General features: G+C 42.4%; 1 protein-coding gene across 1 annotated transcript; it reads right to left on the reverse strand.

The window, feature by feature from the left end:
* Window positions 1-1,033: 1,033 nt before the first annotated feature.
* LOC131918871 (MFS-type transporter SLC18B1-like) lies at window positions 1,034-27,093 on the reverse strand. The gene is made up of 14 exons (XM_059273035.1): window positions 26,914-27,093; window positions 25,463-25,602; window positions 20,146-20,241; window positions 19,740-19,813; window positions 16,721-16,868; window positions 13,615-13,771; window positions 9,753-9,889; window positions 8,355-8,456; window positions 6,305-6,396; window positions 4,102-4,197; window positions 2,711-2,785; window positions 1,712-1,805; window positions 1,552-1,604; window positions 1,034-1,146 (listed from the first exon to the last, which is right to left on the reverse strand). The coding sequence occupies exons 1-14, from the start codon at window positions 26,951-26,953 to the stop codon at window positions 1,080-1,082; spliced, it is 1,371 nt and encodes a 456-aa protein (XP_059129018.1). The 5' UTR covers window positions 26,954-27,093; the 3' UTR covers window positions 1,034-1,079.
* Between the last annotated feature and the right edge of the window lie 68 nt (window positions 27,094-27,161).

Consider the following 27,161-nt stretch of genomic DNA (forward strand, 5'->3'; position numbering starts at 1 on the left):
TTTCCCTTTCTACTGGTGTATGTTGCATAAAGGCATAGATTATGTCCCTGGTACCTATCTATGCAGGGTTGATCCTGAAAAGAATTCAAAGGGCATTTTGAGGATTAGTGACATAGTTCAGCATGCTCAAGGACCTGAATTCAACACTCAGTACTCTGTGTGGTGATGCATGCATATTAATCCCAGCACCTGGGACAAAAGAGTCAGGCAGATCAGGAGTTCAAAGTTGTCCTCAGCTATACAGTGGCTTCCAGGCCAGCCTGGGATATTTGAGACCTTGTTTTAAAAGAGTGTTTTGAATGAATACAATGGGTAGCTAGACAAAATCGTTTATTCTATTAGAAAAGAAATGTAACTACTACAATAAGAAAATGAATCAGGAGGTACAAAGTTGACGTTCTCACTTCAGGCCGCAGTAAGGATTTTACATAGAGGAGTATCCCCAATGGAACCCATCTTCCAAGAGTATGAAAAGTACTAAACACAATAAACAAACATAAATTGTGGGACTGAAACAAAGAAATACTGAGATTGGAAATGAATAATGTTATGCCAAATAATGATAAATACAAATCATAACTGAAAATGTCACAAAATGAAAATTATATGTATCATTATTAATTTTTCTTTTGCATCTTCCACAGAAACATTTTTTAGAAAACCTGAAAGCCAAGGAACACTCTGGAGTTTTTATGTGGCAGGCAGGAATTTTGCCTTTTTAATGGGTATAAAAATCTCAGTATGTTCAATGTGTATGAAGTAGTTTCATTTCTTCACATATTAATTTTAAGAGGTACATTCAGAGAATTGATGAACTTAGAATGAAAAGCGAACACAGGAATAAGAAAGACAAAGAGAGTCAGTAACAGAACCCTCAGGGGCAAGGCGGGTCATTTAGAAACACCAGCTTCTGCTGGTTTTCCCTTTCTCATAGATGTTCCGAACTACAGTAAGTGCAGCCCGGTGCAGGATCGTCTAAAAGCAGCTTGACACTTCCAGGGTTCGAGTCCAGGCAGCATGGACCTCTGCTGCTGTCACAGCTTGAGGCACCTATCTGCACCAATCCTGAGCTTGCGAGCCTAGGTTTCATAGGACAAGAGAGCAGCTTGTTCCTCCTCTGTGCCGGTGATGCTCTGAGCTTTAGATCTACAGTGTGGAGGGGAAAAAAAAGAAAAGAAAGAAAACAGTACTGATTGTCTTAAGAAAATTGAACATAGCTAGGCATGGTGGTTCATGCCTTTGATACCAGCACTCAGCGGGCAGTGGTAGGCAGATCTTTGAGTTTGCCCAACCTGGTCTACAGAGTAAGTTCTAGGACAGCCAGGACTACACAAGAAACCATCTTGAACCCTATCCCACCCCTGGAAAAAGAAACCTAAACATTAAGTATCTACATCTCCACCCAAGCACCTCTTTGGACATGCCTATCAAGCAAGGAGTCTTAGGATCGCAGAAATCTAAGAGCAAGAAAGGATGGGAAATAATATTTCTTTTCTACCCTCATGAGCTAGCTTCTTTTAAGGGGAAAGGAGTCTGGAAAGCTGATCATACCTTCTTCTCGCCTTTGAGTGCTCCCAGAGATAAAATAAGCCCATCGCAAGTCCCTTTAACACAACAAAATGCATGCACTGTTAAAGCAAATCCTCCAAGACAAGTGTCTCCAAAGTGTAAAGAAATGGAAGAAACCCCACACAAATCCAAGATTACTCACACTTATCAGAGCCCATAGGCCTTGTATAGCTGCTGCCCACTCGAAACCAATTTTCTCATACAGAAATCCGCCCAGCACTGGTCCCATGAAAGCACTGACCATGGAAAGAAGAATGGGTAAGTATCTAATAGTGTAAGAACTACTTTATAAAGATGCGTGACACCCCAGTCACTGGTCTTCCTTAAACTAAAGCAATAAAGGGAGATTCTCAGGCATAAGTAAGAGTTCTAGGCCTGGGTGTGGCTCATTGGTAGAGCACTTGCCCACCGTGTGGAGGGTGGAGTTTGATCCCCAGAGCCAGTGCTGAGATGGGAGAGAGAAGAAGAGAAAGAAAGAATTATGATTATTAGAGAGTTGTAAACGTGGAATTACAGCTGTGAAGTTGGTGACCTACATAACAATAAAAACAGTAGCACGTGTTTAAAAGAATCTTTCTATTTTGTGGTTAGTGGTGCACGCAACAATACCATAAGAAAGTCAGAGGACAAGCCTGTGGAACAGGTTCCCTTTTTCTTTCCATCTTTACATAGGTTTGAACTCAGGTCTCCAGGCTTGTGTGGCAAGTACTTTACCTGCTCAGCCATCTCACTGGCCCACTATTCTTTCTATTCTTATTAACTGAATCAGTTCAGTGCATAGTTATTGACTTTGTATGCATTATATCGCTGCTATACAGTGCATTGTCTGATCTATTAGGAAGTATAAACAAGCGAGCAAGTGAATCAATAAAGGAATGCATTTTAAAAGTCTGAGATATGCTTCAGTTAAAGGAATTTTTAAGTATTGCTCAAAGCAAGGTCCATGAAGGTATCTTAGTTGGGTATGACGTCTGCTGACATACTAAATTTTGGAGCCACAGGTTGTGAATTAGAAATCTTGCTCTGCCCTAGATGAGCTTTTGCCTTAGATAATCTCATGGACCTTTTTGATGTTCCAATTTTCCATCTGTAACATGGAGAGAGCACTTTCCATCTCTCAGGTACAAATGAATTCACTTACCCAACTGACCACACGGCGCCAGAAAGACCAGATACGAGTCCCAGCATACTTATTCCCTCTTCAAACCCATTTTCACTGCAGAGAAACATGGACAGATCCATCATGAAAAGGAGAACTTGTGTGGGAAAAGTGTGTGACAGATACATTAAGATAAACCACATATAATCTGAAGAAACTAAATATAAGAGCATTCCATTTTTAAAATAGAAACTAATCTGTGAGCTGGAGATGTAGCTCAGTGGTAGAGTGTGAGCCTGTCATGCCCAAGGTCTTGGGCTCGAACACCAGCACAAAACAAATATCAACCCTACACAAAGATTATAGGCAATTGAAGAAGGCTGGGAATGGGAGAGGTGCTCTTCCCCAGGGAAGAGTACACCAATTGTTTGTCCAGTGCCAAATGGTCAGCCCTGAAAACATACAGACATGAAACATTATACTGACTGAACTGGGTATATTTAGGATTATATATATTTATACAAATGCATATATGCATGCAACAACAATGAAGAAAGAGAGCATGAATTTGGAGAGTGTAGAGGGGTATATGGAAAGGTTTGGAGAGAGTAAAGGAAGGGTAAAATGTAATTATAATCTCAAAAATTAAAAACAAATAAATAAAATATGTAAATCAAATTTGAAGGCATTTTCATAAAATAACCTAATTTTACTACATCTGTCTGTATAATAGCAAGAATCATAGCTCATTTGCATTAAATGCTAATTAAGTACATAATTAACAAAGAAATTCTTAAAATAGGATGAAGAGAAGAAAGGCTGCTCTAAGAAAACAGATCCAGCTCTTTGTCCTCTGAGTGTCAATGAGAAACCCCAGCACAGTCAAGACCTTAGTGTTCATGAACATGCCATACGCAAAGGGACAATGGTCAAGTGACAGATGGCTGGTCATGTTATGCTCTTGTATGAATCTCCTCCATGCACAGGGGCACCTCTGAAACTTCTCCATTTGGTTCTGGACTTCTAAAACTATTCACACACACACACACACACACACACACACACACACACACACACACATACACACACACACACACACACCACCTGAGACATACAACAAGCCAAATATCTCCCTTTAACCGATTTTAACCAACTATACCTTTTCTACCTTTTAGCATATAATGTCACCATGCACCATGTTATTTTCAGTATGGTTCCATTACTACTTATATGATTTATATTGCAATATTTATATGCCATGAAATCAAGAAGATATATTATTGGGCAAATATCCAACAACTATGGGACTGAGCAAGTGAGGTGAGACTGATTGCCTATCCCTCCACCCTCACCCCTCATCCCCTTAGCCCACCCCCCTACCCTCACCACCACACCCATCACTATAGAGCTCCTCAAACCACGCAGAAACTTACTGGGCACAACTGAGTAACTCTGGGAAAGTTGGGATGATACTCATTCCAGCAAAGACGCCATGTACGACTAACACCAGCACCATGAGCCAGAGCTGACTGTAGAAGAATTGGGAGGAAATGAAAGCATTAGTTAGTATTTTAAGAGACACAAACTTAAAACCAAGGGCAGGGTGGCAGAGAAGTTATCTTCACAGATAGTTCACTTGTTCCGCTCCCATTTCCATCTTGTCCCATTCCATTCGGCGAGAGTTCGTGTTAGCACCTTCCACCTCTGCAGCAAAAGCATCTCCTGTGTCATCTGGAACCACTTTTGCCCCCACGTTTCACACGCACGTGTTTACTCATACATATTACACACCTGCAACCAGCCGGCCCTCCCACCGTAACAAAACCCTCTCAACATCAATGCTGTTGTTCATGTAATCATTTCATCTTGAAATTCAATTAAACAATGACAAAGAGGGGAGGGGGCAAAAGAAGAGACTAGAAACCAACAGATATTCTATGTTGGACTCCAATTAAATACCTGTCAGACATTATGCGTGTAATTCTTTTTTGTTGTTTGTTTTATTTTGTTTTGTTTTGTTTTGTTTTGTACCAGCGTGGCCTCGAGCTCACAGAGCTCCATCTGCCTCTGTCTCTGGAGTGCTGGGATTAAGGGCCTGGCTTGTCATATATATATATATATATATATATATATATATATATATATATATATATATGCTTTATATAATATATATTAGCTAATATAATATAATATATATATATTAGCTTTAGTTCCTTTTAAAATCACATTTATTTATTTTGGAGGGGAGGTTTGCCACTGTCGTATGGGTGGGGGGAGATGAGTGAACAGCACGAATAAATCAGTTCTCTCCTTCCACCATGTAGCTCGAGGAGTTAAATCCTGGAGTTTTAACTCAAGTTTCCAGGCTTGGCAGCAAGTATCATAGTGTGCTGACCATGTGGCTGGCCCTAGCTTCTTTTTATAGACAAGAAAGCTTAGGCTCTTGCAAGTTAAGTGATTCATCTAAGTTCCACTGCTAGTGACAGAGCCAAAATCCAAACCCAGAACCAAAAGACTCCGAATCGCCCTCGGCCCATGATGCTATTTTATCCCAGAAACATGTGAAGCAGTCAAGAAGCTCACTTTGTTTCAGTAAATAAATTATAGCAAATAAGCTTTAATGAGCCAACATGCTATAGATGACCCAGAAACAATAAAAGACTTGGTTACCCTCTCAGTGTATGAGAAGGAAGACTCAGAAAAACACAATTGTATTCTCTTAAGTATCAAGCAAAGGTTGTTAGTAATAAATGTTATTTTGAAAATAATTCCAAATAACTGTGCAGTTGAAACACAGGAGAAGACCTGGTAATGTGGTGCAATCTTAGCACTTGAGAGGTGGAGTCAGGAGGATCATGAGTTCAAAGCCAGCCTCAGGTAACAGAACAAAACAAAAAACTCCAGGAGTCCAACCAGCAAGAGAGAGGAGGGATTATATGAGCAAGAGATATCGAGACCGTGATGGAAAAAGCACAGGGACAAATAGTCAAACCAGTGGAAACACATGAACTGTGAACCAATAGCTGAGGAGCCCTCATGGAACTGGACCAGGCCCTCTGGATAAGTGAGACAGTTGATCAGCTTGAACTATTTAGGAGGCCCCCAGGCAGTGGAGCCAGGACCTGTCCTTGGTGCATGAGCTGGCTTTTTGGAACTGAGGTCCTATGCTGAGACACTTTGCTCAGACTTGGTGTAGGGAGGAGGGGACTGGACCTGCCTCATCTGAATATACCAGGTGGGCTAAATCCCCAGGGGAGACTGTGCCTTGGAGGGGGTGGGAATGGGGGTTGATAGGGAGTGGGGGAAGGCTAGGAGGTGGGAGGAGGGAGGATAGGAGAATCTGTGGCTTATATGTGAAATTAAATTAATTATAAAATAAAAATATTTATAAAATAAAACAAAAAAGAACCTTATAGATAAGAATCAATGTTTTTCTCATTTGATAAAGATTTAATGTGTTAAGATTTGTAAACTACTGTGAGCTTCTAGTAAATAAAGCATTGTCAGTCACACAAACAGTTCAATACAATCCTAAGTCAAAGTCAATGTTTAAATAGCAATGATTGAAGTACTAAGTCATTTAAAAGAATTAAATAATTACTATTTCTCCAAAAAATATGGAACAAGACAAGTTACCTTTTAATGTGCAAAATGGGGACAGGTCCTAAGAGCATGTAGCACCCAGCTGTGATTAAGTTTCCAAAAATCAGAAACCATTTCCTGAGATTCTGGTAAAGAGAAAGCGTTCAAAGCTTAAACAAAAGGACCTTCTGTAATCAAACAATAATTAAAAAAATCATTAGAGTAATGACATCCAAAAACCCAAACACACTGAAGCAAATGAAACTTTACGTTTAAGAGAAAATGGGCAGATGAAAAATGTAAAGGCAAGGAGGATATTTTGCAAGATGGTGGGATGAGCAGAGAGTTTCCCCGGGAAGGGGGTACGTTACAGAATCTTTGTACATCATGAACTATTCCAAACATGTAAGAATTTAAAAAGGAGTCACCCCAAGCAACTTGCTAATCTGTCATAATACCCAGGCAAAACACATTATTTAAAAGTACCTATGGCAGAGTGAATGAACGGACTATCCCTCCCCACCAAGTCCCAGGTTCATATGCTATTCTAGTGCCTGATCCGATGGTGCGTGGAGGTCAGCTTTGGAGAGGTGATGTGGTAGTGAAGGAGGAACCCTCATGACTGGGATCCACACCCTCCCAGGAGAAGTCTCTGAGAGCATTTCCCACTCTTCCACGTGGGGTTGCTGTGAGTCAGAAGTGGCCCTCAACACCAAGCAAGAGCCTGGATCTTGCAAAACTGTGAGAACTAAGTATCCCTTGTTTATGTGTGCTCCAGGTCTTTGATATTTTGTTATGGCAGTCTAACCAGTCTAAGATGGTATCTAATAAAAATTATCCCTTCTAAACTGCTTAACTCAGCCTATGTCTTTCTTTTTAAAGCAAGGAGCAAGGTCTTGCTATATAGCCCTGGCTGGTACTGAACTAATGATCTCTTAGTCCTATAGCCTTGCAGGTGCTAGGGTAACTAACATTTGCCACCATACCTGGCTTAAAATTATGTCTTAACACTTAGCTCCAAACATTGTTTAAGATGTTAGCTATTTGGGGTCTGGAGAGATGGCTCGGTGGTTAAGAGTTCTCTCAATATTTTCCTAAGTCAAAATCACTGTTTTAAATATTAACTAATACTAAGGCCATACTAGTCCTCTTCTAAGAACCCAAGTTTGGTTCCCAGCACCTGTGTCAGGTGGCTCACAAACGCTAGAAGTCCAGGTCCAGGAGATCCACTGCCCTCCTCTGGTCTCTGAGGTCACCCATATACATGTGGTATACACATACACAGACACAAACAAAAATGAAGATAAATCTTTAAAAAACAGGAAACGTTAGCTCTTTGTCACTTGGGTTACTAAGTAACCCTCCATAATATATACATCTTATAAACATATAAGCAAAGCTAATGAGAGAAAAATGAAAAATCTAAGCACTAAAGCTGCAGAAGCCGCCATGGAAATGTGAGGTCTAGTTAATGGTGATATTTCTGCTGATCAGTCATGCAGACTGAACGGGTTAGGCCCAACTGAAAGAGAACAGAGGAGATTCATTTCAAGATGGGTACGGAATGGTTGATGCACACTTGCAGGGCTATTCTTTCATACCCACTTTCTAAGTCAATTTCCCTCCATCAGTTTATAATCTGATCAAGTCCAATAACTCTTAAGAGCCCAAGACTCTGCCCTTGTTATTAAGATCATGGTTTCTGTTTTATTTTTTGTCTGGGTCATTAAGGAAACTTTTAGACGGTATAATACTAACCAGGCTTGTCATATCAACAACAGACCGTGATCCTGACTCTGGGAAGATTGAGCAAGGGGAATGAGTCCACATCAGCTTGGGCTGTATAGTGAGGTCTGTCTTAAAAAATAAAAATAATAATCCAGTGGTCCAGCAGTTTCCAGCAGATTTAGCATCAGACTCTTCTTTATATGAAATACTAAACTTGAGTCTGCTGATAGGAATGGCTGAGGCTGGGAGACACTGGACTCTCTCTACCAGGCCAACTGAAGGTGTTTGCTTTAAGCAAGGGACCTTAAAAATTCTGGAGAAGTGGCTACAGATCTAAACATGCAAAAGCAACTCAAATATAAGTCAGGATACATACAGGCATCCTATCACAGAGGAGACCAAGCAGCGGTGACGAAATGGTGTAGGACAGATCTAGACCCAGGAAGACTAGTCCCACGTATCCAGCTGGCAAATTGAACTGGAAAAGAGATCCCATGTTAGAGCAGCATGTGAAGTCTCTCTTTAAAATAAACACGCCCCTTTCCCTCCTTCTCTTCCCCAGCTCTATTAACAGAAGTCTATCAGCTACACCCACATTTGTATTGTTTGGCTGTCTGTAGCTGTGACTAAGACAACCGAGAGAACAACGTAAAGGGAGGGGGTGGTTATTTATTCTGGCTCCTGGCTTCAGAGCATCCTGGTGGGGAAGGTGTGGAGAGCAGAGAGCTCACATGAAAGCAGCCAGGAAGCAGAGAGAGGATGCCTGTGTTAACTGGCTTTCTCCATTCTTCCCTTTTTTCATCCCAGCCCCAGCCTCTGGGATGGTACTGCCCACAGTCAGGACATTCCATGCTTAGTCAGTTCTGTCTGGAAATAACCTCAAGTCTTACCCAGAGATACACTTTACTAATTTCCTAGGCACTTTCCCATCCAATCAAGTTAACCATCAAGATTAGCTTTCATTGCATTCCTCTTAACTTTGTCTTACTTTGTACCAGGAATGGGTAAATTTTTTTTTCTAAGAGGGAAAAAAATTTCCAACCACTTATTAGACATCCTAGAAGTTTGATATGGTAGCATTTGATATTAAATATATAATTTGATTTCTACAAACTGCATTTTCATACATAGTGTTGCACAAATTTTATGTATACAACGATTCATACACAGAGCTTAAGTGATGCTCTTGGATCTTAGCCCCAGGTTTGGTCTTGGTGGGGGTGAGGCATGCAGGAGGATGGTGTGTCACAGGGAAAAGCAAATTAGCTAATATGAACTCAACATTTATGTTTCAGCAATGGAGACTCTTGGTTCCTTTCTCCTATTCTGTAGTATAGAACATAGTCCTCTTATTATAACAAATAGCTAAAAGGTAAGTGGACCCAGAGGGGACTGGGGAGAGAAGGATATCTCACATCAACAGACCTAATGAGTACTCCTAATGCCTCATTACAACTCACAGAAGAAGAGAAAATGTGTCATAGTTAAGCAACATGGGAGATGGCCTCATAGACCTGGAATGGCATAAGCAAGGTCTTGGGTAAAAGGAGACACTAGAGGACGGTTCTCTCTTTCTTCCTAGTGGGTCAGACCCCCAGATCACAGAGTCACACCCCTAGTTGAAAGGAGCAGCAGTGAGGGAGGACACGGTCACCAGAGAACACAGCTGCCTGGCTACCTTCTTCTCACAGCTGAAGGTCTTCCCTAAAGCAAGAGCCCAAGTATATGTAATCATGGCCGCCAGTACAAAGCCGTGCTCCAGCAGGCTGCTTACCTTCTTCAAGACGAAGAGAGAGAGGATGGGATCAAGGAAACCGAAGCCGGAGCTGAAGGAGATGATGACGAAGGATATGAGACCGACCTTGGGTAATGAGACAAGTCTCCAGAAGGAGTGTTCACCTGGCTCCGACTCTGTGGGTTAAAGACAAAGAACAGAAATACATCATACCAATTAACGTCTCTTACCTTTGTCTTTAACCTACTTGGAGAGGCAAAGCTATCTGATAAGACCATCTGGCCATAGAAATAACTGCACCTCTGAATTGCCTGGAATTAAATGTCCACATTAGCTTGTAAGTTCTTCAACTTTAGGAGCCACAACTGATTTTATGTAAAACACTGACTTTTACCCTGGCATGGAAGTGTATGCCTGGCATCTCAGCACTTGGGAGGTAGAAGTAGGAGGAGCAGGAGTTCAAGGTCATCCTTCACTACACAGTGAGTGTGAAGTCAGCCTGGGCTACATAAGACTCGTCTCAAAAAACCAGCAGCAGGGCCGGGCGGTGGTGGCGCACGCCTTTAATCCCAGCACTCGGGAGGCAGAGCCAGGTGGATCTCTGTGAGTTCGAGGCCAGCCTGGGCTACCAAGTGAGTCCCAGGAAAGGCGCAAAGCTACACAGAGAAACCCTGTCTCGAAAAAAACAAAAAACAAAAAACAAACAACAAAAAACAAAAAACCCAGCAGCAAAACCCAATTAAAAATCCTTAAGTTTTCAAATACAAAGGGAAGCAACTGGAGTCAGGGTGTGTGGTGAGGTTTTCAGTTACAATCTGGAAGTAAGGCCATCCGGATGGGACAGTGGAATGGAGAGCTGCAGAAAAAGAGCCATCCCAGCTTCACCAAGGCTCTGTGTGTGTTCTTAAGGAGGGACTCACCTTTGTTTTGTAAAACAAGACCTGGTTATTTTTCTGAGGGCAAAATAAACACTACATTGAGAGACTGAATCTTGTGTGAACTACTTTTATCATTTAAGATTAGTACTCTCATGGCATGGCTACCTGCAAGCCTCTGGTCATAGTGACTGCTTTATTCCTTCTTTAGGAAGTTTTCAACATTGATCTCGGGTCCTAGGAAGACCAGGAACTGCTCTAAACCATGCAGTCATTTCTCCGGCACCTCAGGCATATTATTTAAGAAAAGGTCATTGTAGAAAAGTATGTAGTGACTGTGTGGCTCTTAAAAGATGCTTAGGAGTCTGAGAAATCACTGGGGATTCCACAAAGAGAACAGCTCAGGCACTTGGCGCCGAGTCCTGTCACCTGCGTTTCAGGAGCTTAGTTAGAATTGGTTACTGTGATCCTGTACAGAGACAACACTGGATGTGAACACAGAACTTCAATGAGGGTCGGGATCAGCCCTCACAGACCCTCATTTTGCCCACAGCAGGCATTCATCATTATTCACAACACCCATGCATATGCAAAGTCCCAAAATTCAAAAAGTGTACAAGCTTCTGCTATTTTCAGTAATATTCTCAGGAAGTTTTCAGAATACAGAGATTAAGTCAAGACTATCAGTCTGTTACTCAAAAGCACAACCCTAAATTCAACTCCCAAACTGCAGTATGTTGTTGTAGAATATTACTTCAAGGTGTCTTACCTTTGTTTATGCTCTGGAATGTTTGTTTAATAATGCAAAGATGTGTTTGATTAAATAAAATTCACCTGCTGTCAGGAGGCTGTGTCATTAACTAGCTGACAGGAAGTGGTAGGGAGGAGCCAGGTGAGAAAGGGTTTATAAGGAGGGGTGGGGGGAGTTAAGGGCTTTTTGGAGGATGAGAGCAAGGAGAGGAGGTGAACTACTTGCTATTCAACTGCTGAAATGCAGAATTCCACCTTAACCTTTGAATCTTGAGTTCTTTAGAGGGAGAGAGGTTTAGTTAAGTTCCCTTCATAGCTTTGAGAGAGTTGGAGCCGAGCCAGAAGAACAGATTTCCCTCTGGCTACAGCCCTTGTGGCCTAACCACTGCTGGGAGCTGAGGAATTGCAGTTGCTAATTCAGACAGCTGTGGCTTAAAAAGCAGCAACCATTTAATAAAAGGACAACAATATCTCAACTTAGAGAGGAAACAAGTGCCACCTTGTGGCACAAAGAGATATTGCCAGCCGGGAGTCAACCAGGTGTGAATTTTGAATTGTATTGAATTTGAATTGAAAATTACAAAGATGGGCTGGAGAGATGACTCGATAACAAAGAATAGTTCTCTTCAGTTTCTAGTACTCACATATGGTGTCTCACAATCACCTGTAGCTCTGGCTCCAGGAGATCCCATGCCTCTGGTCTCTGTGGGCATCTGTACTTACACACACATACTAACACCCATCCACATAATTTAAAATGGGAACAATAACAGGGTGGTGGTACTGCACGCCTTTAACTCCAGCACTATAAAGGTAGAGGCAGTCAGATCTCTGAGTTTGAGGCAAGCTTGGTCTACAAAGAGAGAGTTCAGGATATCCAGGGATACACACACACACACACACAAACAAACAAAAAACCTGTCTTGAAAACCAAAAAAATTGAAAAAGCAACAACAAATAATAATAAAAATTAAAATAATTTTTAATTATAAAAGATTTTAGTTTTAGGCTATTACATTTCCTGTGCATACAAAAAGCGTTATCTGTCAACAGTATAAGGCTCAGTGGTTAAGAATACTGGCTGCTCTTTCAGAAGACACAAGTTCAGTTCCCAGCAGTCACATGGCAGCTCACATCCATCTCTAACTCCAGTTTGGGGGGATATGATGCCCCTTTTCTGACCTCTGTCCGCACTGGCAGAAGACATGCACTTAGGGACTCCCTGCAGTGTCATACAACGAAGCTCACAGCATGAACAACGCTTGCCCCACCACTCTGTGGTTGGTTTAATAAAAAGCTGAACAGCTAGGCAGGATTTCCAGGCACAGAAGACACTGGGAAAAAGAAGGGCAGAGACTCAGAGCAAACAGGATGGGCAATATGGAGGTGGGGTAATAAAGCCATAAGACAAAAAGTGAATAGAAATGGGTTAGTTTAAGTTATAAGAGCTAGTTAGAAACAAGCCTAAGCTATCAGCTGAGCTTTCATAATTAATACATCTCCATGTCGGTTTTTTGTTTTTGGTTTTGGTTTTGTGTTTTGTGTTTTGTGAGCTGGAGACCCAAAAGAAAGTCCATCTACACACAGCTATGTAGAGAGACCTTATTAAAAAGAAAAAAAAAAGGAAGGAAGGAAGAAGGAAGGGAGGGAGGGAGGGAGGGAGAGAGAAACAGAGAGACAGAGAGAGAAAGAAAGAAAGAAAGAAAGAAAGAAAGAAAGAAAGAAAGAAAGAAAGAAAGAAAGAAAGAAAGAAGGTGATCTAGAACTTGTGGGAATCTTCCCTTGTTCTTACAGCCTTGCAGACAAACTGTGTTGCCCACAGAATTTCTAGTGAAAATTTAGTTCAGCCCAATGATAATGGCTCGTGAGCCAAAATAAAGTATTTGTTTCTCCTAAACCTAGAAATTTTTGTGGTGTGCTTTTTTATTTTATGTATTTAAGAAAGGGCCTTATGCATGCCAGGCTAGCCTCAAACTCACTATGTAGCTGAGGATTCTTTAAAGGCATGCACCATCATAATCTGCTTATGTGAAGTTGGAGGTCAAACCTAGGGCTTCATGAATGCTACAAAAGCACTCTACTAATTGAGCTATATTCCTAGACCTTTGTAAGCAAAAATCATCATAAACTAATTACCCACATTTTAGGAAAAAGAACCAGCTTTTGAGGGTACTACAAAGAGGTGTTACAAAATATACATGGTAAATGTATCATTTATAAAGACATATATAAAAGTAAAGTTAAAATTCTAGAATGAGTATTAAGTTTGAACTTACCATAACTGGGCAAAACACATAGGTTCAGTGGTATCATCAGTAGAACTATGCACCCCAGAAGAATAAAAGGCACCTCATAGCCAAAGGACTGATACAAAAAGCCACCTAAAGGGGGACCTACTATCAGCCCCAGTCCAGAAAAAACCTCAAGGCCTCCCTAAAAGTAAAAAAACAAAAGAAAATTCAATGTATTATAGTTGAAGAATTATGAGTATCAGGCATAACAGCACACATCTTTAATTTCAGCACTTGGGAAGAAGAGGCAGGTATATCTCTATGAGTTCTAGGCCAGCCAGAGTGACATCTTGTCTCAAAATGCCTGGCACTGTAAACCTAATATACAGTAACACAGACAGGGCCCTGTTCTCTCAAGTTCCAGAGAACACCAGGATCCACTGCCTCATCACCAATTCCAGAAGAATGAGGTTTCACCCCACAAGTTTTTCCTTCCTGATTCCCTCTCCTGTCTCTACTGACCATATTCTGCTTCATCAGTTTCTCTCTGTGTCTCTAATAACATATTCAAACTTCCAATTAACAACTCAGATCATTGTTACAGGACCATCATAGAGATGGAGGCCAAGGACCATCATGTATACCCAGGTGGTACGGGACAGTAACAGTCCAGAGGTATTTACACCCCCAGACTCAAAAGGGTCTGGACTCTGCAAAAAATAGACTTTAATATAACAATCTATTACTGTTAAATGCCCTCAGCAACTGATCACCTGTGTCTTCTGGATGTTAAACTAATAAAAAAAAATACAGGTGCCTTGAGGTTTGTATCAGATAAGGCTTATCTCAGATGAAAATTAAAAGCATGTTCCAGGTTTCTCTCTGTCTCTCTCTCTCTGTCTCTCTCTCTGTCTCTATGTCTCTATGTCTCTCTCTCTCTCTCTCTCTCTCTCTCTCTCTCTCTCTCTCTCTCTCTCTCTCTAACACTAACCAATAAAATTCTGATAGCAGAGTATTAAACATTATAATACGGCAACCGGCTCAAGATTTTAAACTCCCTGTGGCTGCTTCTTAATATGTTTAAAAACTCTTCTTAGCTCCAGAGCCAGCTTGAATCTACCTGGACAGGTCAGAACCACTTCAGATAAGTATAATTCAAACTTTACTGGTCCCAGGACCCCCCCTCCCTCACCCTGGGACCCCTTGGGGACCCCCCCCCCAGGTAAAATTTTTTCTAAACTTCCTCTTCTGCCTCGCCAGCACCTTGTCAGACCCAAATAGTCACCAAGCCCAAAGCAGCGGAAGGCGATGGATGGAGGACAATTCGTTACCTCAGGATGTCCAGCTACCCCAAAAGCTCCCTTCCCTACCCCCAAAAGTTAAACAATGCCCACTGAGTCAGCTGGAAGAAGTTTTGGGAGACACAGCGTCCCCACTCCCATTCACCCACCATTTTTTATAAAAACAAAGAGTCTGGAATGTTAGAATTCCTAGCCGCTTCCCCAGTTACATGACTGCACATGTGCTGTCCAGTAGCCCAGGCAAGATGCTTAGTCATCCTAGGGCCTCATGTCCTACGTAATCTGTGCTCTTCATGATCACATAATATGTGTGCAGCACGGTCATGTAATCTATGCACATGGATGGCACAGCTACATAAGTACATATGCGCATGTGCAGGGGGATCCTGTAAAATTGGGTTCCACCTACTCCTCCTCTCTCTTCCTCCATGGTCATTCCTAGGCCTAGGCATACCCCTTCTGTTCCCTTCCCTTAATGAACTCTTATAGTGGGTTTTGTTGTACCTCATGGCTTTTCTTGCAAGGTAAACAGCACCACTTAATAAATAACATGTAGATGCAGGCAAAACACTAATCAACATAAAAAAAGAAAACAAATCTTTAAAAATTATTTTAAGGGTGATTTAAAAAAAATGATTGGGATCATGTTGACTCATCAAGGTGACCATGCAGAGACCAGGAAGAGCACCTAAGAGACACTCAAGGTCACTGCCTTTTTGTTTTTTTCTTTGGATACAGGATCTCACTGTGTAGCACTGGCTAGCCTGGCATTATTGTGTGGACCAGTCTGACCTCAGACTCACAGAGATCCACCTGCCTCTACCTCCTGAGTACTGGGATTAAAGCCATGAGCCACCGTTCCAGGCCTCATGTTCTTTTTTTTTTTTTTTTTTTTTTTTGGTTTTTCCATACAGGGTTTCTCTGTGTAGTTTTGGTGCCTGTTCTGGAACTCACTCTGTAGACCAGGCTGATTTCGAATTCACAGCGATCCGCCTGGCTCTGCCTCCCAAGTGCTGGGATTAAAGGCGTGCGCCACCACCGCCCAGCCTCACCTTCTTTTTAAACCCTCTCCTCCTGTGGTAGAGTTGTCACAGAGAGTTGTTGTGTGATATTTTGATTACATTCTGACAACAAAGTTTGCTTTGAATCAGAGGGTAGAGCTAGCTACTAGCTGACTCAAACTAACCATAGAGGTTTTGGAGGACTGAGGATAGAAAGAGAGATGGGGCCGGGCGGTGGTGGCACATGCCTATAATCCCAGCACTCGGAAGGCAGAGGCAGGCGGATCTCTGTGAGTTCGAGGCCAGCCTGGGCTACCAAGTGAGTTCCAGGAAAGGTGCAAAGCTACACAGAGAAACCCTGTCTCAAAAAAAAAAAAAGAAAGAAAGAGAGAGAGATGGGAAGTAGTAGGGCGGGATTTAGAGAGGGTCTTGGCCTTATGGATGGAGGAACAAAAGAGATAGGAGGTCACTGGTCACTTTGCCGCTGCTTCTCTGATCGTTCAGGTTCTTACCCCACATCTGACTCCCGAGTTTTTATTGATAAAGAACAATTAAACATTTCAGGCGGTCGTCATTTCTTTGTTTTTGTTTTTCAGACAGTGACTCACTGTGTCACCCACGCTGGCCTCAAACTTTGATGCTCCAGCCTTCACCTCCCAAGTAGTGGGTTACAGGTGTGTGTCAGCACACCCAGCAATGATGTGCTTTTATTTCTCACTTTACTGCAGGAAATCGAAATCACAATAAAAGGAGGAACAATACACAAGAGAGTTGGGGAAAGCATGTAAGAACAGATCAAATGCTTTGGCCACATCAGAAGGAAAATAAGAAAAAGTTCAAATTACATACCGACACAGTAGCCACATTATTTGGGAAGGCCTTTGCCAGGATAGAAGACGATGCTGTTATCGCTGCACCAAAGCCTATGGCATCTACTATTCTCACCAGAAAACACATGACAATAAATATGGGTCCGTCTGGAAGTTGGTCCAAGACACTGAAAACAAATGCAGTTGTCAAGTGTCAAACTGGTTTTAATTTTTTAATTCACTCTATTTCTTGAAAATAGCCATACTATCCAAAGTGATTAGATAAAGTCTCTCTAGAAATCTTTTAAAGAGTTGGGTTGTGACACTTTCTATAGGGAATTGCTGTTTTTAATTTTTGTTATAATTCAAGTCATAATTATGGTGCTATTTTACTTGTACTGAAATGTGATTTTAATTGTATATTAATAAATAAAGTTGCCCGGGGGTCAGAGCTATTAGAGCCATAGCAAGAGCGTGGCGGTGGTGGCGCACGCCTTTAATCCCAGCACTTGGTAGACAGAGCTAGGTAGATCTCTGTGTGTTCAAGGATACAGCCAACATTAGAGACACACGCCTTTAATCTCAATACCATAGAGGACCTAGAGGGCTGTACATACAGGCAGTGACGAAGCAGTCATGTGTTTGGGTTTACAACCAATAAGAAGGCAGAACCAAAAGTCTTTATAAAGACAAACACACAGGAAGTAGCTCCTTTTCAGAGAGCTCGCTTGGCTGAAGAGGATTGCTGAAGCAGGAAGGGTGAGGCTCTTAGCTCTGACCTCTTGGCTTTCTTCTCTGAATCGGCTCTGTGTTTCTTACTTAATAAGACGGTTGGTTACATCTACACATAATGACAGCTTAGCTATCCCTTTCTGTTGTTATAACTTATTTCTGAGATGATAATACTAAGGAGGCCTCTTTGGAATAAAGTGGTCCCCTGAATCCAGAGAACACTGTGATGGCAGGATCTACCTTAGGTATCAAAATCAGAAGATGCTCAAGTCCCTGACATAAAACATGTTGTCTGCTATAACTGATGCTCATCTTACCAAATGCATCTTTACTTTTAATTATTTGCTTCTTTATTATGGTGTTGTGTTGAACCCAAGGCTTCACCCATGGTAGTGGGCAAGTACTCTCTCTGGTGCAGAGCTATGCTTACAGCCCTTAAGTTACTTTCTGGATACTTTTGATACCTGGTACAATGTAAATGCTATGTAAACAGTTGTTACACTGTTATTAGGAAATAGTGAGAATACTGAGATGAAAGAGCAAGGCCATGCATTTAATCTCAGCATTCAGAGGCAGAGGCAGGTAGATTTCTATGAGTTCAGTGCTAGCCAGGTATACATAGCAAGTTCCAGGCCACTCATGGCTCCGTAGTGTAGCTAGAGTTTTCCTGCCTGGCCCACAGTCAGGACAAATCTCTCTCACCCGCCAGTCCCACAGCCACTCAGACCCAACCAAATAAACACAGAGGCTTATATTGCTTACAAACTGTATGGCCGTGGCAGGCTTCTTGCTAACTGTTCTTATATCTTAAAGTAATCCATTTCCATTAATCTATACCTTGCCACATGGCTCGTGGCTTACCAGGATCTTCCCATGAGGCTTGTCATGGTGGCGGCTGGCAGTGTCTCCCTCTCAGCCTTCCACTTCCCAGAATTCTTTTCCTTGTCCCGCCTATACTTCCTGCCTAGCCAATGGCCAATCAGTGATTTATTTACTGACCAATCAGCAACACAATTGACATACAGACCATCCCACAGCACCGTAGTTATACCCTGTCTCAAAAACAGCAAAAGAAAAGGAAGGTTCTAGGAGCTTGTGTAGGAACATTGCACCAGAAGAGGAGAGAAAATTAGGAAGCTAAGAATGATTTCTGATAATGCTATTTCAGCACCTGTAGCCAGGTGTCTTTGAGTTGATCCTGTAAGAAATAGATTGTCTTTCCTGTTTAAGCAAAGAGTTTCTATGACTCAGAAGACTATCATGTTCCCATCATGAGCATCCACAGGAGTGCCAGTGGATGCACTCAGGAGCCATGGTTCTGTTTTCTCTATCGCCTTTTCTTCTTCTTCTTCTTCTTCTTCTTCTTCTTCTTCTTCTTCTTCTTCTTCTTCTTCCTCCTCCTCCTCCTCCTCCTCCTCCTTCTCCTTTTCCTCTTCTTCCTTTTCTTCTTTTTGTTTTTGAGACAGGATTTCTCTGTGTAACAGTCCTGGCTGTCCTGGAACTCACTCTGTAGACCAGGCTGGCCTCAAACTCACAGATTTCTGCCTCTGCCTCCTGAGTGCTGGGATTAAAGGCTGGCCTCAAACTCACAGATTTCTGCCTCTGCCTCCTGAGTGCTGGGATTAAAGGCATGTGACACCACTGTCTGGGTCTCTATTGCAGTTTTGAGACAGCATTGGCTGGCCTGGAACTTGAGGTCCTCCTGCATTGCCTCCCAAATGCTGTGATTACAGATGGGGAGCACCATGTCTGGTAAAGCAGGCTGTTTAGTAGGTAGTCTTGGAGAACTCTTCTTAAGACCAATGATGTTTCTCTTTGCTGTTCACCATCTCCCTCCACCATTAGTCACATGCCATTCATCTGACAATATAGGAGTGACTGGTACTGATTGGTTAAAGCGCCATCAATTGCAGACGGTGGTGGTACATGCCATTAATCCCAGCACTCAGGAGGCAGAGGCAGGTGGATTTCTGTGAGTTCAAGGCCAGTTGGCCTGGTCTACAGACAGCCAAATCTACACAGAGGAAACACTCTCTCTAAAAACAAAAACAAATAAAGAAGAGCCATTAATGGGTTAGTGACATGTCTCAGTGGATAAGGTACTCACAGCATACACTTGGCAACCTGAGTTCAGTACCTGGAATCCATGTAAAGGTGAAGCAAAAGAAACGATGTCACAGTGTTATCCTCTATTCACATGTACAGCACCACCATCATACACATTTAATAACAATAAAATTTTAAGAAATACTTCAAAGCCATTAACATTTTAGCCAATAGACTATGAAATCTGTCCATGTTTCCAAACATATTTGAAAGTTACTTACCCAAAGAGAATTGTAACTCCTCCTGAGATAAACATTCCTGCTATAAACATAAATTTGGCTCCAATTTGTACAAGCTATAATAAAGTCAAAGAAGACAGATAAATGGATTGCTTCAACATGTCTACATTTACATAAACAAATCCACTATAGCAGAGCATACAAAATTGCAGGAAAGCATGTGTAGTTAACATCATATTAAAATAATCATTTAAAAGAACTGTAATACAAACAGTTTATAAGCATGGAAGGGACTAACTAATCAACCACAATGGTGGAGCTGTGGCCTAACTTATAAAAATGGAATGGTATCATTTCCATATCCATAGACATTCTAGATTAGTAAGTTATAGTAATGCACCACATGATTTTTGAAAATTAAAACATGTATGTGAGCTCTAATACTTACATATTTTCCAAACACTAAAGATGCCACCAACTCAAATAAAGTATAGCATCCGAAGATCATCCCAATCATGGTGTTGCTGGCCCCCTTTTTTTCTGCCTTAGAAGAAATGGGAACAAAATTAGAACAACTAAACAGCATTGGTGGGAAGACAAGAGGAGGTTGGAGCATCACCTTGTGACTTCCATGTATGTATAGTAATTTCCAAGATTTGGGGAGGCGCTACAACTTCCATATAATAAACATTCTTTTTCTAAAACGAACTTACCAAGTAGCAGATTTCTTGTAACATTTTTATACGTACCTAATTTTGATTGCCCTGCCCTTACCCTGCCTCCCTGCTCAAACCTTCCCATTTCTGATATTTAAAATTTTTATTTAAAAATAAATAGGGTAAGGAAAGACTGGAAAGTAGATGCTAAAATCTAGACACTGATGTGAAATAATTCACTTAGTATACCTATAAAGAATTCCCTTTAACTGGATAAAAGTCAGTATTACAGAAAATAAAGAAACAAAATACAAAATACTTCAGAAGAGGAAATCTGGACTCTGTCTCTGTCACGGGGCTCAGGAAACAGTTGATGTAGACAGACTTCCTTTTTAGCAGCACTTCTAGTTACAGAATTGCCCTCTACCAAAAACAGAAACAAAACAAATCACGGGCCAATTGTCAGTTCTAGAAGAAAATATACAAAAACAAAAACAAACAAACAAAAAAAAAAAAACCTCAAGGAGAGGAAATGCCATGATCTGGCAAGTAGATCATATGAAGGCCCAACCGGTCTTCTCCATGGCTCCTGCCATGCTCAATCTGGGAAGAGCTTTTCTTCCTTCTAATGAGCAACACAGACAAAGGATGCTCCCCACCATCCACACTGTTCTGACACCCGAGGGTATTTTACTCTCCACATGCTGGAATTATTAACATTTATAGCCTGTCCCACCAGGGACCTCTGAACTTTGCTACAGATGATACAGCACTTATTCTGAATCTACTTTTGTGTGTGTACCTGAGTGTAAGTATGTGCACCCACATTCGTGCAGGAGTTTGTGGAGGCACGGATCCCCTGGGACTGGAGTTTCAGGTAGTTGTGAACCACTGTTGGGAACTGAACTCATGTCCTTCGCAAGAGCAGTGAGTGTTCTGAACCACTGAGACATCTCTCCAGACTCTAAAACCCCTTTTCAAACTGTGCAAGTATGGCTGCCCTGTGAGCCCCAGTGAGGTGGTGGCCAGAGACAGAGCTCTATGCTGCCCCCTCTAGCATCCTGAGAAGTTCTTTCCAGAGACAGCTACTCAGCTGAACCTGAAATTCTTTTTATTTTATTATTTTTTTAAGACTCTTTGAGGCAGGTTTAAGGTAGCCCCAGGTGGCCTAAGACTTGTTATATAGCTGAAGCTAGCTTTGAATTCCTCCTGATCCTCCTGCCTCTATCTCCTGAGTTGTGAGATTACAGGCATGTACAATCACACTTGTATATGTGATTCCAGGGATCAAAGACAGGGCTTTCTGTGTGCTAGACAAACACTCTACCAACTGAGCTGTGTCCCCAGCCTGTGGCCAATACTCTTTACTTCACTACAGAGAAAGAATTTCAAGACAAGTCAATATGGACCAACATTGAAGCCTCTTAGGAGGTACAGATGGAGTTTATTATATTTTAAATAGATTTAAGCATAGGCATTGTGTTGGGTTTCTGCCCTTTCTCCAGCTGCATGGCCGTACACCCACAGCTCAGGAGTTGAGGGGTGGGGGGTGTATTCTTGCATCTTCCATCATCAGTGTGTGTTGGCAACTACATACTCACTTAAAAAGCCAGACGCAGACCCCCTCCTCTCTCTCTCTGCTCTCTCCACTCTGCTCTCTCTCCATCCCCCTCCCCCACCATCTTTCTCTCTCTCTCCTCCCCAGGCCTGGTCCCCTCTTCTCCCAAATAAAGGTCTTTGTAACTAGGTAGTCATGGCGGGGGCTCGTGACTTTTCTGCCAGTAACCCCCCGTGCCGTTTATCACCCTTTCATTGGTGTGGTGGACTCGGATAGGAAATGTCATTCACTCGGCGTCCGGGGCTGAGCGTTGTCAGAAACCTATACATAGAACCTACAACTGCCTGATCTGGATCTGCTTTTTTCTTTCTTTTTTTTTTAATATTTTTATTTTATAATTAATTTAATTTTACATATCAGCCTCGGATTCCACTGTCCTTCCTCCTCCCACCCCCCAGCCTTCTCCCCCACAACCCACCCCCCATTCCCACCTCCTCCAAGGCAAGGTCTCCCCTGGGGAGTCAGTCCAGCCTGGTAGACTCAGCCAAGGCAGGTCTAGTCCCCTCCTCCCTACACCAAGGCTAAGCAAAGTGTCCCAGCATAGGCCCCAGGCTATTTTTACACCAACTCAACACAAGCTAGAGTCAACTGGAGAAGAGGGAGCCTCAATTGAAAATTCCTCAATAAGATAAGGTTATAGGCAGAAAGACCTGTGGGGCATTTTCTTCATTAGTGATTGATGGGGCAGGGCCCAGTCCATGGTAGGTGAGGCCACCCCAGCAAGTTCTACAAGAAAGCAGGCCAAGTAAGCCATAAGGAGCAAGCCAGTACGCAGTACCCCTCCATGGCCCCTGCATCCACTCCTGCCTCCAGGTTTCTGTCCTGTTTAAGTTCCTCTCCTGACTTCCTTCAGTGATAAACAGTGATATGGAAGTATAAGCCAAATAAACCTTTTCCTCCCCAACTTGCTTTTTGGTCAAGGTGTTTCATCACAGCAATAGAAACCCTAATTAAGATACCTTCTATAACCTTAGAGCAGCAGTTCTCAACCTGTGGGTCACGACCGCTTTGGCAGGAGTGGCACACCAGATATCTTGCACATCAGATATTTACATTCTGATTCATGATAACAGTTACAAAGTAGCAATGAAAACAATTTTATGGTTGGGAGTCACCATAACATGAGGAACTATATTAAAGGGTTATAGCATTAGGGAGGTTGAGAACCACTGCTCTAGAGGCTCCCATCACCGTGTTCTCCCAAAACCCAAATCTGACCAAACACTGATGCTCTCCCAGCGACCAGGTCCTGGGTATACATGCCAGAGTTCTTGAATACCAGCCGCAACTTGCTCCTCAGAGCCTCAGCCTTCTATCAAGGTCTCACTGTGCCCTAAATATAAGCCCCAGTGAGCTGTGTCCTGTTTTATAAGAAAATGCCATTCTCCTATTCTGTAAGAATATGCCATTCACTCTGCTCTTCCCCTGACCACATCTGCAACGATCTCTCTATTACCATAGAAGCTACCATTTCTCACACCACACCTCCCTTAACCTGAAAAAGTCTCAGGACCGCACCTTTCTCCTTGGCTTGATTCTGCCCAAGGATAGTGAAGCATTCTTCCCCCTTCAGTATCATCACTTCTCTGTCATTTACTGTAGAAGCTTCCATTTCTCACACCACACCTTCCTGAACCTGAAAAAGTCTCAGGACCGCACCTTTCTCCTTGGCTTGATTCTGCCCAACGATAGTGAAGCATTCTTCCCTCCTCAGTATCATCACTCTTGCCCATCTTTACTTTAAAGGATACCCAAAGCCTGTATCAATTCTCCTCCTCCTCTCCATCCTTTTCTCATATTTTTGGTTCGTAATGAACAAGCAAGACAGGGGCACTTCCTGACTTTTCTTTGCCTGGGCAAATGTTCAACTTGATGAACCCAGAGGAGGAACTTGACCCTCCGGTGAAATTGGACTAACTAGGAAAGGCCTTCATGTCTGAGACTGCTATCTTAAAGTAACACGATGGGACCCTCGCTATTCTCTCCTCTTATGGGATTGTTGTAGGCACCAAGTGGATGAATAGGTGGCAATATGTGTTGGAGACCAGTGAGTGTTGTTTAGGTACGGAGCCACATCGTGCTTTTAGCAGAAAAGCCTTTCTGGTTGCATACCCTCTGAAGGACTACATGTTGTCGAGGCAGTTTGAGAACTGAGAAGTTGTCAGTGCGCTGTGAACCTAAAACTTTGGCAAGATGCACAAAATGAACATTTGAACTTATTGTCTGAACTTTCCCAATCTAGTTCCCTTCAATCCATATTATATTCATGGACTCTGTACTCCAGATGAACATCTGCACCACCAGCTACAGTTCCTAACACCATGTAAATGGCAAAGCTTAGAGGGAGCCTGGCAACGTTAATCAGAATCCTTCCTTCGTGTAAATATTACTGCTGGAGTGCATAATAAATTCAGAATGAATATGCTGGACTACCCCACCTTTGGAGACAGAGTCTCACTATATGACCATGTCTGCCTGGAACTCACTTTTAGACCAGGCTGGCCTCAAAACTCCTAGAATCTGCTGCTTGCCTGTGCTTTCTGAGTACTCGGGTTAAAGGCATGAGCCACCACACTTGGCTATAAACAATTTAATTCATATATATATTTCCAACACCAGAAGACAGAGTTCTAGCCTTTTGGTCACATCTTGGTCATTTAGTGAATCTCCTTTTTCAGCTATAGACGCCAAGTAAAGATTAATCCAACTACATGGTAAAATAAATAATACTTAGGAAGTATATTTGGGGAGAATTACCCAGTAAGAGGATGTTCTTTTTTTTCTGATATTAAACACTAAGAAATATTCTCTTGGTGGGCGAGGAGGGCTGGGGAAATGAGTCTAGGTAATGTGCCTATTGTCTGACCAAGAAGACCTGAGCTGGATCCCCAGAACCCACATACAAAGCTGAGCTTGTGGGCACACATCTATAATACTAGCCCTGCGAGGTGGAGGCAGGAGGATCCCAGGGTCTTGCTGGCTAGTCAGTCTAGCTAAACTGGTACATGCCAAGGACAGTGAGAGATAATGTCTTGATGAAGATGCCCGATATTGACCTCTGACCTCTGTGCACACATGGGCTAATACACATACACACACACAAGCACACACACATACACAGTATACACACCATTATACAAAACATACAAATATTGTCTATACTTTAGGCACGTTTTTATATTTTACCAATTTTGAAATTTTTAATTATGTGTATATGCATATGTGTCTGTATGGAGACATTTACATGTGAAAACCGATGTCCACAGAGGCCAGAGGCACCCGAGTCCTCTGGAGCTAGAGTTGGATAGTTATGCACTTCTTGATGTGGGGGCTGGGAACTTAACTCAGATCATCTGGAAGAGCAGGACACACTCTTGACTGCCCAGCCCCTGCCCTCAACTGCTCCCATAATCTTACATTTTATATCCTCTAAAATTATATAACTGAAGGGCTTACTAAAGATTAGTCTATGCAGATACAAAATGTTTTACCTCCTTGGGGAAAAACGGTCCAAGGATGGAATAGGCCATCATGCAACCCAAGTTTAAGGAAGCTGCCGACACCAGTACACAAAGCTGTTCTCTTGAAAGTCTCCTCGATGTCTCTCCTGGACTTCCTCCAGAGCCATCATCTTAAAGGCAAACATATTGCCATTACAGGGGTGTAAGTGAGATTCTGGGTAAAACACACAAGTGACATTTTACTGTGGAGTTAGAAGACTCTAAAAACACTTGATGAGCAAAAAGGCTTTTCTAAATATAGCTGTTTATAGCCACTGTGACCCAACACTAAACAATCCTGGAATATCACTGCAAATTTGAAACATTGTTTTCATGCATAGACTCTTCTATCAGAATTTCAGTACAGAAAATACTAAGCCTTCTGATCTACCTTGATTTACAATGAGATGGACCAACGTGCCCACTCTTTCAGAAATCCCTACAACGGTGAGCTCCAGGGTGCTTTGTCAAGGGCATCAATCAGGCTCTAAAGAAAGACATCTCATTTTCTCAAGCTCCTGGTTTCACATGCCACATAGATTCAGTCAGGGGCTTAAATGTTTAAACGGGTAATGCTAGGTCTTTACCAGAGTCAGGCTGGCTTATTACCAGTCATTCAATTGGTGAACTTAACATTCTTGAAACACAAGACTCACATATGTAAATCAATTCATAATCAAGTCATCGTCAATACTAATTACTAGTCTTTTGAATCAATTGCTCATTAAGTATTTGTTTCCATATTTAAACTGTCAAAGAACCAATCAATTGACTCAGTTTCAAATGTCCGATTCTTATTTTATGTACATTGATATTTTGCCTGTGTGAGAGTGTCAGATCTTGGAGCGACAGACAGTTGTGAGCTGCCATGTGGGTGCTAGGGATTGAACCTGGGTCCTCTGGAAGACAAGTCAGTGCTCTTAACCACTGAGCCATCTCTCTAGCATCTTCCTATCCATTTTTAAATTGAATGATTCTGAGGGGGAACAAAAGAGAAGAAAATGCATTTGATCTGCTGATTTTCCAGAGGTAGCTACTGTAAGCCAGGAGGAAAAATCCTGTGCAAGATGAGGAAGTCTTAAGAATCCTTTAAAATATGCCCGAGTTGAAGAAGGAAAATGAGAAAAGGTTAAAAGTAAGGAGAACACCAGCAAATACCCGGAGACCAAAGAAAACAGTTTAGGACTGATGATGTGGTGTTAATTTGAAGGGATTCTGAAACCCCCTACTTAAAAAGCACAGCTTTGGGAAGTACCTATACCCAGTCCTCAAACCTGAGAAAAGAAACACTGGCCTGGACCCCATAGTCAGGTCAGGCACCACCCTGGTTGAGGGGCTCAGGAAAATAAATAAACAAAAAAAGCAAAAGTAAGCCTACTGGATCCTAGTTAAAGAGACAGGCCCGAAGGGAGCGGCAGCGCGCGACTCCACGGATCAGTCACCTCCTGTGCCCGCAGGAGCCGGGGACTCCGCTGTGTCCATGAGCCGCTGCTTCGGTTCGCCGGCGACTCGGGGTTCAACCGCCGGGGACTGGATGCGCAGACAGCGGACGCTCTACGGGGTCTGGACTCCACATTCCCGGTCCAGAGGAGGAGATCCACGCCGGCTGTATGAACCCTTCCAGATCCCGGGAGCCGGGGACCCGAGGGCGCGAGGGCGGGCAGAGGCGGGGCTGGGGTCTCCGCCCATG

Source organism: Peromyscus eremicus, chromosome 8b (genome assembly GCF_949786415.1).
Source record: "Peromyscus eremicus chromosome 8b, PerEre_H2_v1, whole genome shotgun sequence".
NCBI lineage: Eukaryota > Metazoa > Chordata > Mammalia > Rodentia > Cricetidae > Peromyscus > Peromyscus eremicus.

Bases quoted from the DNA above. Each gene is read 5' to 3' on its own strand.
- LOC131918871 (XM_059273035.1), bottom strand. From the start codon at position 26,953: ATGGACACAGCGGAGTCCCCGGCTCCTGCGGGCACAGGAG. The intron at 6,397-8,354 runs GTATGTATCCTG...TCTCTTTACCAG, and splicing joins TCCTCTGTGATAGGATGCCT to AATCTCAGGAAATGGTTTCT. The intron at 1,147-1,551 runs GTATGATCAGCT...TCCACACTGTAG, and splicing joins CACTCAAAGGCGAGAAGAAG to ATCTAAAGCTCAGAGCATCA.